This window comes from Canis aureus, chromosome 6 (genome assembly GCF_053574225.1).
Source record: "Canis aureus isolate CA01 chromosome 6, VMU_Caureus_v.1.0, whole genome shotgun sequence".
Taxonomy (NCBI): Eukaryota; Metazoa; Chordata; class Mammalia; order Carnivora; family Canidae; genus Canis; species Canis aureus.
Window position 1 is genome coordinate 63056415 of NC_135616.1, and position 12506 is coordinate 63068920.

General features: G+C 41.6%; 1 protein-coding gene across 3 annotated transcripts in view; it reads left to right on the plus strand.

Annotated features, from left to right (window-relative positions):
* NIBAN1 (niban apoptosis regulator 1) overlaps window positions 1-12506 on the plus strand; it is a 214477-nt gene that overhangs the window by 180759 nt on the left and 21212 nt on the right. For all 3 annotated transcript variants that reach the window (XM_077901926.1, XM_077901929.1, XM_077901927.1), the window contains 3 exons: window positions 2777-2892; window positions 8941-9045; window positions 9488-9650. In XM_077901926.1, coding sequence (XP_077758052.1) covers window positions 2777-2892; window positions 8941-9045; window positions 9488-9650 — 384 coding nt within the window. The remainder of the gene's footprint in view (window positions 1-2776; window positions 2893-8940; window positions 9046-9487; window positions 9651-12506) is intronic.

Sequence of the window (12506 nt, forward strand, 5' to 3'; positions counted from 1 at the left end):
TCTCAGACATGATCTTTCTGATTTAGATCTTGAGCAGATCTCTCTGTCGATATCAGAAATGTCAGTTACTGTTCCACGTTTTTGAAGGTGGAGATTCAGGTTTTATGGTATCCTTACCATGAAGAATGTTGCATGAACTCTTATAGAGGCTATGCCTTGAACTGTAGTTTCCCTTTTCCCAGTTCCTGAGGCTTTTGACCTCGTAAACCAATCTTAAAAGAGTCATCTACAGACTATTAATTGATTGTCACCTTCTGGAGCAGATGGATCCTTTTTCAGTTCTGCCCAGTACCCTATTTCAACCATTCATTCCTTGACAGTCATCCCATTGTCTGAAGCACTGAAGGCTCTCAGTGAATCAGCTGGCCAATTTAATTTGCCCTGTAAGTGCAGATCATATGCTATTAGCAAGAGAACTTTGTGTCCTACAGGAGGAGAAGCAGGAGGCAGGAGATTTGGTGATTTCGGTGACTTCATTTAGCCTTATTTCCCCTAAGATTTGATTTCTTTATTGTTAGATTAGATTATTTCTAAGCTTCATTTCCCTGAAAAGATTTTTATAATTCTGTTATCATTTTATCCCTAAAAATCGCCTTGGTCATGGGATGCCTGGGTAACTCAGTGGTTGAGCTTCTGCCTTTGGCTCAGGGCATGATCCTGGGGTTCCAGGATGAGTCCTGCATCAGGATCCCCACAGGAGCCTGCTTCTCCCTCTGCCTATGCCTCTCTCTGTATCTCTCATGAATAAATAAAATAAAAAAAAAGAAAAAGAAAGAAAGAAAGAAAAAGAAAGAAAGAAAGAAAGAAAGAAAGAAAGAAAGAAAGAAAGAAAGAAAGAAAAAAAAAAAAGAAAATTGCCTCAGTCAGTTTGGGCTTCCATAACAAAAATGCCATAGTTTTGGAAGTTCAAGACCCAAGCACTGGTAGATGCAGTATCTGGGGAGAGAGATGGAAGAGGAGGAGAAACTAGCTTCTTATTAGGGCACTAATCCCATCTGATAAGGGCAGTTAATCCCATCATTCCTTCCTGACCTGATAGCCCAAAGCTCTATCTCCCAATATTATCATACTGGGGATTAGGGTTTCAACATGAATTCTGGGGAACACAAATATTCAGTCCATATAAAAACGAAGACATTTGTATGCGCGGTGTGATTTGTGGAATTCTGGGAAGGCTATTGAGACCTTCTTCCTTCAACCATACTTAAAATCCTGCCATTAAATATTTTCTCTCAGATGTAACACCTTTTAAAATCTAATATGTTTGGCTATGGAAAGAGCCCAGATGTCCATCAACAGATGAATGGATAAAGAAGATATAGGATGTGTGTGTGTGTGTGTGTGTGTGTGTAATGGAATATTACTCAGCCATAAGAAAAGGAAATGTTACCATTTACAAGGACATGGATGGAACTAGAGGATATTATGCTAAGTGAAATAAGTCAATCAGAGAAAGACAATTAGCATATGATTTCACTCATATGTGGAAATTAAGAAACAAAAGAGAGGATCATAGGGGAAGGGAAGGAAAAATAATATAAGATGAAATCAGAGAAGGAGACAAACCATAAGAGACTCTTTTTTTTTTTAATTTTTATTTATTTATGATAGTCACAGAGAGAGAGAGAGAGAGGCAGAGACATAGGCAGAGGGAGAAGCAGGCTCCATGCACCGGGAGCCCGATGTGGGATTCGATCCCGGGTCTCCAGAATCGCGCCCTGGGCCAAAGGCAGGCGCTAAATCGCTGTGCCACCCAGGGATCCCCATAAGAGACTCTTAACTCTAGGAAACAAATTGAGGGTCTCTGGAGGGGAGGGAGTGGGAGGATGGGCTAATTGGATATTGGGCATTAAGGAGGGCATGTGATGTCGTGAGCACTGAGTGTTATATACAACTGATGAACCCTGACCTCTACCTCTGAAACTAATAATACACTATATGTTAATTAATTCAATTTGAGTAAGATCAAATCAAATAATAAAAAAATAAAATCTAATGTTGGGTTTGGGAAGGGCAAACCCATAAAACTAGTATGTGAGAAAAAAAAAAACTAGTATGTGAGGTAGTGTAGTGCTGGTATAGTGTAGTGTAGTCTGACTAGAATCAGACTGCCTGAATCTACACATACCAGCTGTATGACCTTAGGCAATTAATTAATCTTTCTGGGCTTTTGGAGCATCTATATAATCAAGATGATAATAACACTCAGCCTGAGGGGTTTTGTTAAGTTTCAGTGAAATATATAACATGCTTAGAAGAACAGTATCTTGCTGTATAGTTGTTAGGAATAGTCATCCCTTATTTGCATAAATCAGCATATTATATTGACGTCCTTTTGACAGAAAGTTGACATAAAGTGACAGAAAAATCAGAGTTTTGTTCAGGAAACTGGAAGGGTATTCTGTGAATACACGAAGCCCTGTTAAGGAATGGCCTGCAGTAGTGAGGCGCTACGGTTGGAGGCATAAAGCCACTAGGAGCCTAAGTGTCCAGGGGAAGCATTTACAAGGGAGATAAAGGGGGACTGATCTGCTTCTTGTCCCAGGTGGTGTGCCCAGTAACTGATAGAATTAATCAGCTGCTATGGGGAGCAAGTAGTAAGATACATATCCGCACATGAACTGTGAATTCAGCACCTGCTTAATTTTTCTGTGTCTCATAATTCTCTCCCTTGTAATATTCAGATAATGTTAGGTCTCCGAATCATTACTCTCGAAGAACCATGGTAAAAGGTAAAAAGTATTCTCTGCTAAATGCCCTTGTCTCTTTCTCTCAGATTACACGAAGCAGATGACGTTTGAAGCCCAAGCCTTTTTAGAAGCTGTGCAGTTCTTCCGGCAGGAGAAGGGACACTATGGCTCCTGGGAAATGATCACTGGGGATGAAGTCCAGGTAACATGGGCTCAGAGTTTTGAGCCCTCTTCTCTAAGGGTAGGAGGTCAGAGTCATAATAAAAAAAAAAATCAAAGAAAAACGTTGCAAGAATGGAAGATGTGGTTCCAAAGGCTGTTTCGCTCATCGTCTAGAAGTGTTTGGTCCACAAGCTATTAGGTACTCTCTCCAAACACCTCCAGATTGGGCACTAAACAAGGCAACTTGAAACACTTTCAACTACAATGGAAAAAACTTGCTTCTACTGCTTTCTTTTCTTTTCTTTTTTTTTTTTAAAGATTTTATTTATTTATTCATGAGAGACAGAGAGAGAGAGAGGCAGAGACATAGACAGAGGGAGAAGCAGGCTCCACACAGGGATCCCAATGTGGGACTCGATCCTAGGACTCCAGGATCATGCCCTAAGCCAAAGGCAGATGCCCAACCGCTGAGCCCCCCATGCGTCCCACTTCTACTGCCTTCTATACAAAGCATTATTCCTTCAAATGCTTCCAGACCATAAGCAAACATGAGCAGAGTGACATAGTGCAAAGTGTGCAGTGGGAGCTTAGGTTCATGACTTGGGCTAAATCTTGCCAAGTTATTTACCTCTTTTAGTCTCAGGTAGTCCTCTGAGAAAGAGACTGATGATAATGTTTACCTTGCAGGGTTCTGAGCATTAAATGAGATGTTGTTGGATAACTATTTGGCATCTACTTATCTTTATTTATTGACTGATTTGTAGTCAAAGAAACACATCTTAAAAGCATTAGACAGTTTTATTTATTTATTTTTAAGATTCTATTTATTTATCATGAGAGACACAGAGAGAGAGGCAGAGACACAGGCAGAGGGAGAAGCAAGCTCCCTGTGGGGATCCTGATGCGGGATTGGATCCCAGGACCCCGGGATCATGCCCTGAGCCAAAGGCAGATGCTCAACCACTAAGCCACCCAGGTGCCCCCATTAGACAGTTTTCTATGTGTTTTATTTACCTCCTCTAGTTTTCTATCCTCTGTGGCCTGATATAATTTCCCATGACCTTGATTAAATGCTAATCATGATGGGCTGAGCACCTCCATTGGCTTGGTACCAGGGACATTGTTACAAATCTCCAAGGAAACCGTGTCCATGAGAACACCAATCATATGGCTGATGCAGCCAGGCTGGGTATGGCATTATTTAATTAGAGGCACACAGGATCCAACAATGCTATTCTTTAGTTTCCCCTCATCTCCCCGAGTGCCTCTTTTGGGGACCAGTGGAATTTGTTATTAGGAGACAATATTTGGAAGAGACCAGATGGGGCATTGCCTTTGTATGGTCATTAAACATCTAAAGCTGAAAACACTTGCTCATGATAATGGGGCTGTTCTTTATTGTTAAACCATATGACTCAGAAGCTTCTCCACCCCCCCCCTCGCCCCGCTCTTTGGAGGATTCTAAACTCATTTATTTCTTAGCCTGAGACTTATTCCAGCACTTTAGCCAATTCTTGGCTTCTGATATTTAGGGGAAGCACATCCATTTATCAATCTGAGAGGATTAAGGACTACTGTACTTATGCCAAAAAGAAAAATGAAAGCAAAAGGGGAGGCTGAAGCATTTGATGCTGATTAGCCTGCCATATAAACCAACATATTTAATAGATATATCAGTATTAAAATGCCTTTGTGTAATACTTTTTTTTGTGTGTGTGTAATACTTTTAATGTTCAAATCCTAATTCTGTGTGTTTGTGTTACTAATCTCATGAGGTTACTGGTGTATCCATTTTGTAAATGAGAAAACCAAGGGAGGCATATACCACTTAAGTCACTTGTCTGGTTTTATTCACCTAACACCTACTGAGCCATTATATGCCGGGCATCAGTCTGGGTGCTGGTGATCCACAGATGGGCAGGACAGGATGGCTCCTGCCCTGTGCCGCTGCCAGTTTCATGGTCACACGTTAAGAGGCCTAATGGCAAAGGAAATGATGTCTTCCAATTCCTGGTCCAGTGAAAGCGCAACACCAACAATGGGACTATACCAAGTTCAACATTTATTTAACTCCTCCAGTTTACATATGCTACTTGCTTGATCTCTTCTTTCATTTGAAATCTCATGTCCTCTCACATTCCTTCACGATGCCATTGAAAGCAGGTACTTAGTGAATCCTTTCTTTGGGTTGAGTATTATGTTTCTTTTGTTGACCTTCTGGTTTTTGCTTTGGGTTGATATGTGTGAAGTGCTAGAAGGTGCAAGAGAACTAAATGACTCATCTCTTGCCATCACAGTGAGGCAAGACATACCTAGAAACATCCAGAGAAAAAGGCAGCGTTAGAAGTGTGTGTGGATAAAGGTATGTGGGTCTGTACATATATGGTCATCAAAGAGCATTAGCACGAAGCAGTGATAGGCAGGTGCTAATTTTGCAGTATAAAAAAATACCACAAGTGAGAGAGCAGAGCAAAACAAAACAAAACAAAAACAGAGAAGAGATCAGTAAAGCTAGAGTTATCAAGTGACCCAATAAGAAGTTTTGCTCCCCTTGGAATCTGAGTATCTCTGTGAAATCAGACTCATAAGAGAGAGCCCTGGAAGGGCATTTCAAGGATTGTCTGTCCAAACCTTCCAGGGAAGAAAACATTCAGAGAGGTTGGCTGAGGTCACAAAGCCAATCTGGGATGGAAACATATCTTGAGCCATGTCCGGCTCTGCTTGGAGAAACTGGTGAAAGGAAATGGAAGGAAATGAGTTCCAAACCCCTCCTGTCTGGGGCCCAGTGAGAGTACGCTTCACTCTAAGCTCATGCATGGAGCTGAAGCAGCATCTGTTGTAATGCTCACAGGAAAAAGAAATCAGGGGTCCAACACAGGAACCAAGTAGTTAAAAAAAATGGCACGACATAACTGAGTTTGAGAATATGTCATCTTTTGCTTAAAGCACTGGGTTTATTTGCACTTTTTTCATATTTGCTAAGAATTTGATCATCATTTTCCTAACCCTTTCTGTCTCAGGGCTTGGTATTCAGAAGATGCTCAGCATTGTTACATTATTATCTTCATGCTAATGATTCCCATAGCAAGTCTTGGTAGGTCCTCATGGTGGTGGTTATTTTTCAGGCAAGCGTCCAAGCAGAGCAAATACCTTAGGGTAACTTGCCTACAGACTATTAAGGCGAAAATACTTGTATACTAGTAAAGACATCAATATATTTCCTACTTGTCTAGAAAAATGTATCAAATGAGGTCATGAAGGAAAGCAGTTTGCAAAATGTAAAGTATTTACAGTTATCTGGTATATTTATTATTTATTTATTAGAGTAACATATTTATGTAATATATATTTATTATTTTATAATTATTATTATAAAATTTAAATTTGCCTTTAAATTAATCAGATGAGCTGAGAAAGTAGTTCATAATGCCCACAGAACATGGTGGCTTCAAGACAGGAAAACTATCCACATTTTAGGCCTTCTCCGTACATTTCAGAGTTGTCTTTGGTCTAATGACCTTGAATGTGATCCCTTTAAATGGTTTTTTTCACCCATGGCCACTCAGTAACAGAGAGACCATAGGCTAGCCTCAGGAAGAAGGAAAGTCTCTCTGGATCTCACACCTTCCCCACAGCGTCAGCATCTGGAAGGTGACACATAGTGTGGCCTTCAGGGAGTGAGCCTGGATTTGTTGATTTTGACCAACCTAATGGCATGTTTGGTTTCTTATATATGTGATGGAATTGTAAAATCTACACATCCTAGCAGTTAAACACACACATGCTTACGCGTGCACACACACACACGTGCATGCGCCATTTTTTAAAAGAAAACGTGGTATTTTTAGGGCCCTTATGGTGAAACTCAGTAGATCTTGTTCTGAGGACAGAAGGTGGAGGAAACCCTTTATTACTATGGTTCATTTATTTGACTAGCTACTTTCCCTAGAATATTCCAGGGCTTTAGAAGCTTCTGGAAGCTGACCCAGATGGGAAATCTCAGAGCAGACCCTGGTGGGGAGAGGGGGAGCTGTGCAAAATGGGGGATGGGCTGAAGGTTGGAGGATGAGGATTACTTGGTGTTGGGCTGGACGCAGTTGGGCTTCAGTACATCAAAGCTCTGCCTGCCCTGTGGAGTTGCCAAGCCTCACACCCTGGCAACCCACTCCCATTCTCCTCCCACCCCCCAACATTTCCTTTTCAATTCCCTAAATTATAAAACGGAACTCAATTTCTTGGAACATTCTATGGGAAAGACTAAAAGAAAACCATAAGCCTACCCAAATGGAATATTTTTTTTCTTTGGCCTTTGTAACATTTTCATCTTTTCAAGTCCCTTTTATGCTTATGTTCAGACTCAAACTAATACCTGCAAAAGGATGAAACGGGCAATTATTATGACCCTGAATTTACCACTTTCAACTAAGAGAATATTTCCCATTGATTTTCAGTTCTGCCTTAGTCTCCTTGTTTTCCTAGCTCATTCTCCCCGTGCTATGCTTCCATCGGTCTCAGGCAGGTATGTCTTGCTCATCTAAGGACTTCCTCCATTGAGCAGAATCAGAAGGAGCGTCCATGATTATAAAGTGTCCACCTGAATCTAATTGTTGGACCTGCTAATCTCCATGGAGGTTGCACATACCATGTTTTTTTTTCTTAAATTCCTCAAAGATTCTGGTTCACCTCTCGACTGCTCCCAGAGAATGGTTAAGAAAGAAAAACATCCCACCAGTGAATTACCGGGACTAGTGGAAATCCTATCCCCATTATGATCTTCATCATACCATGAAGTTCTACACTGCAGATGACAGGAGCCCCCCTCCCTGCCCTGGCCTGAGCAGCCTTCTCTCCCAGGAACCCACAGGCACAGGGGGCTGCATAGCTCATCCCACTACCCCCCTGGGAGCATTCCTGTACAGTTCAGCTAAAGTGTTCCACCCAGCTGTAACAGAACCCTTGGTGAAAGGCAAAATCTAGTGTGAACTCATGAGTATTTCCACTAGCACGAGGCTGACCGATGACCTCAGAAAAAAATCTTCCATAATTCCCAAAGCCTAATTTGAATTTTATGAGGAGGTCAATTATTTTGTGCAAATATTATTTTAAATTCCTGGAACGGATGTCAAATGATTCTCTACTTTTCTGCCTGCCTCCATTCCCAAAATTACTTTTTTTTTTTTTTTTTTTTGTAAATCTTGTTTTGCAGCCTGATATTGAAAACTAAGCTGTGAGCAAGCCCCCAAAGATTCATAGTAAAACTGAGTCTTGAACGACAGGATCTGCTCCAATTTAGGGGGAGGTGGGTAGTTAAAGAAGAAGTTGGTGTTACATGGAACGTTGTAATACATTGGCATAGAGAACACTGCTCAGAGTAAATACACACACACACACACACACACACACACACACACACTCATTTTAATTGAGCCAAGCAAAATTTTAGGAGTGACTTGGGAGCAAATTTTTTTAAACATTCTGAAGACTCTGGTTCTCCTCCCCCATATTCTGCTTCTCCCACAAATATCCAGTTGTTCCAAGTATTAGTTACTCCCTTATTTCTCTAAACTTTAAAGAGGATGGAGGTGGGATTCAGGGAGCAGCAGAGACAAAGAGTGTGAAGACATATAGATCCCAAGGGAGCTTGAAGAGTCACGATGGTCTCAGAGGACACAGACCAGGCCTCAAGCCACCAGAACCAAGCCTGACCCCCTTCACAATGTTGCTAAGGATGCCCTCATCCATAATTAAAATTTTGCCTTGTATCTTAAATGCATTAGATTCTTCTAGTTTGAATATGAGTAGTCAGAATTTGAGGAATTTGGCCTTTCCCATGGCAAACCATCAGCAGACATTACTGTTCCTTGTAGATATTTAAGATTGTTTATCCTCCATGATTGTCTTAGTTGAGATTTCTGTAGCCTCAGAGCCAGAGTTCAGTTATCAGCCTAACAGATTTTATGGAGCCCAGGACAATCCTATGTTGGGGGTGGGGATGGGGACTGCCAGTCATGATGACAATTTCAGTTGGCCTGATGCTCAGATTCAGCAAGCACTGGCCAACTGACTGGGCCCATCTTCCTCTTCACAGATCCTGAGTAACCTGGTGATGGAGGAGCTCCTGCCAACCCTCCAGACGGACCTTCTGCCTAAAATGAAGGGGAAGAAAAATGACAGAAAGAGAGCCTGGTTCGGTGTAAGTGATGGTTTTGTTATACAACTATGGTACTCAAAATGAATATCCCTTTCTCTTCCTTTTTTAGGGCAGTTTTTTCTTTCTTTCTTTCTTTCTTTCTTTCTTTCTTTCTTTCTTTCTTCTTTTCTTTCTTTCTTTCTTTCTTTCTTTCTTTCTTTCTTTCTTTCTTTCTTTCTTTCTTTTCTTTCTTTCTTTCCTTCTTTCCTTCTTTCCTTCTTTCTTATTCCTTCGCTGGGTGGAGAACTGCCTACTTTGAGTCTGCTCAGTCTCACTTGCATGAGGACTAATCCAAACAGACTCTAACTTTGAAAGAAAAATGAGAGTGTGCCTGCAGTTGTGTTTATGTTCAGATAATCTGTGATTAACCCTCCCCACTCTGCTTGACTCCAGCGGGCGCTTGCACATGACAGAGCCCCTATTTATGTGCTGTTCTCTACTGCAGCTCCTGGAGGACGCCTACAACCTGGTTCAGCATCAAGTTTCAGAAGGATTAAGTACCTTGAAGGAGGAATGCCGAACTCTGACGAAGGGCCTGGAGGGCACCATCCGTTCAGACATGGATCAGATTGTGAACTCAAAGAACTTTTTAATTGGAAAGATCAAAGGTCAGTGGAGATGATCCATGCTTGTAGAGCTAAATAAGCTGCGCATGTAGGGCTCCACCAGGTAGTCACAATTCACGGCTTCAGAGGAAAACTTAACTGAGGAATTGGCGAGAGGTGGTAACAGGTGTAATGGAGATATGCTAGAGACACTAGCAAGGTTCCCTGGACCTTCCCGAAGAAACTTTAGTGACCCAAGCAAGATCCAAGTTTACTTCTTGCCTGTGATGGTGGCCTGTGTATTCTGATACTACTTACATCTCCCCTATTGTAGCATTTCTTTTTTTTTTCTTAGAGATTTTATTTATTTATTTGAGAGAGCAGGAGCATGAGAGAGAGAGAGAGATCATGAGCAGGGGGGAGGGGCAGAGGGAAAAGTAGGCTCCCCACTGAACAGGGACCCCGATGTGGGGCTCAGGATCCCAGGATCCTGGGATCATGACCTGAGCCAAAGGCAGATGCTGAACCCACTGAGCTACCCAGGCGCCCCTGTTTTGGCACTTTTCACACTTGTTATAATGGCTTCTACACCCACCCCTTCTCTATAGTAAGCTATCTAAGAACAGGACCGTGTGGCCCCTGTTTCACTCAGGCATACCCAGAGCCTAGTACCATGCCTGGTATATGCAGACTCTCAGCAAGTACTTGAATGGATGAATAAATGGATTTTCCTTTAACAAGAAGAAAAGTGGTCTAGAGTTGATAAATCTAGATTCTAGTCACAAGTGCAACATTGGCTGGTCATGAGTACTTGGGACGGTCACTTGACTACTACGTGCCTTAGCGTCCTCCTCTGTAATCAGAAGGGCCCATGAGAAGGAGGTCTGCAAACTGTGGCCCCTGACCCGAATCAAGCCCACCACTTATTTTTGTAAATAGCATTTCATTGGAGTACACCCCTGTGCATTCACTCATGTATTGTCTGTGGCTGCTTTCATGCGACAAGGACAGAGTTGAGTAATTGGAACTGAGACTTCCTGGACAGAAAAGTCACGAATGTTCACTATCTGGCCGTTGACAGAAAAATGTTTACTGTGCCCTCACAAGAGGCCTGAGATAGGCTCTAAGGAATTCTACAGGATAAAATGTTAAATGGTAAAATGTCAATGTTAATTCCTATGTCCCAACAAGCACAGCACACCGAATGTCATTTCAGAAAAGCATGCTGGCTCATTTGTGATTATTGATCAGCAATCTTCTTAGATAGTGAGTTTTCAGGTTATTCGCTCACTTACTCATTTGCTCTCTCATTCATTAAAAAAATATGTACTGAGTGCTTTCTGAGCCGGGTGCTGGAGCTTTAGCAGTGAATGGGGGACCCAGCTCCCATACTCAAGAGGTTTAGCCCCTAACAAGGAGTGTCTGCTTGGTGGATTATTCTCTGCACTTCAGGTCCTGTTCACACTGCAGCCTAGCTCACCTCAGAGCACTTGCAACCAGTTGAGAGTAGACACCAGAGAGAGTAGAGAGAAGGCCTAACTACAGTAAAGGTGTGTGTGTCTGTCCATGCAATGCTTTCCAGGGCAGATATAAATTAACTTCAGCATTTTGTGTTTACTATCATCCATGTCTTTCATCTCTCCATTAGCATGACTGATTTAGAATTGACTATATTGAAGTACTGTATACAGCCTAAAACTGCCAGCACTTAACTCTGGAGCCCACATTCCAGGGAGCTAGGCTGAGCTGGGCCTAACTGTGGCCATTCTCATGGCCCGAATGAAGCCAATTTCTCTCTCTCTCTCTCTCTCTCTCTCTCTCCTAATCTCTGTGGCTCCAATCTATCCCACAAAAGATGGAAAAACATTCTGCCCTAGACAAGTCTTTGTTTCCTAAAAGAAATTTTGAAAGGAAGTCACAATCAAGTCTTTTTGAAAGGGAATAGCAGAAACACATATTTACAGGGCCTCTGGTTCTCCACCTTTAAAACGAGAAAGTACAGTTAATGCAGCACCTGGGTGGCTCAGTGGATGAGCATCTGCCTTTGGCTCAGATCGTGATCCTGGGATTGAGTCCTGCATCAGGCTCCCGGCAGGGAGCCTGCTTCTCCCTCTGCCTATGTCTCTGCCTCTCTCATGAATAAATTAATAAAATCTTAAAAAAAAAAAAAACAGAAAAAGAAAGCACAATTAAGCCTTGAACAACACAAGTTTGAGCTGAACAGGTTCACTTATAGGTGGGTTGTTTGTTTTTTTATAAATACAAAATAGTACAGTAAATATATTTTCTCTTCCTTATGATTTTCTTAGGACTTCTCTTCCTTACAATTATCCTTTTATTTTCCCTAGCTTATTTTATTGTAAGAATACAGTATATAATACATACAATATATAAAATCCGTGTTCATCTACTGTTTATGTTATGGGTAAGGCTTCTGGTCAATAGTAGGCTATTTATTAGGAGTTTAGTTTTGGGGAAGTCAAAAGTCATGCACAGATTTTCAATGACACGGGGGGTAGGGCAGTAAGCACCCCTAATCTCTACGTTGTTCAAGGGTCAACTGCATACTTCAGATTGCGTCAGTAAAGGGCTTTGGATTTTTAAAAACTCTTGGGAGTATTAAGCAGTGATCTTTCCATTTCCTCCCATATGACTCTTGAGAGTAAAGCAACCAATCTTTAGTTCTGCCCCACAATCATTTATTCATTCAGTAAATATTTATTCTGTGCCTACTGAATACAACAAGGGCTATAAGGATTCAAAGAAGATAACATGATTCTACAATATGAGGCGTGTTACAGATTCTGAAACAGCAGGAAAAAATGTGAAAGGTGCCCCAAGAGAAGCAGGAACCAAGGACACCATGGTTCCTAGCCAGGAAGTGTTTCAGCTTCAAAAAACCATGTGGGCCCCATATAA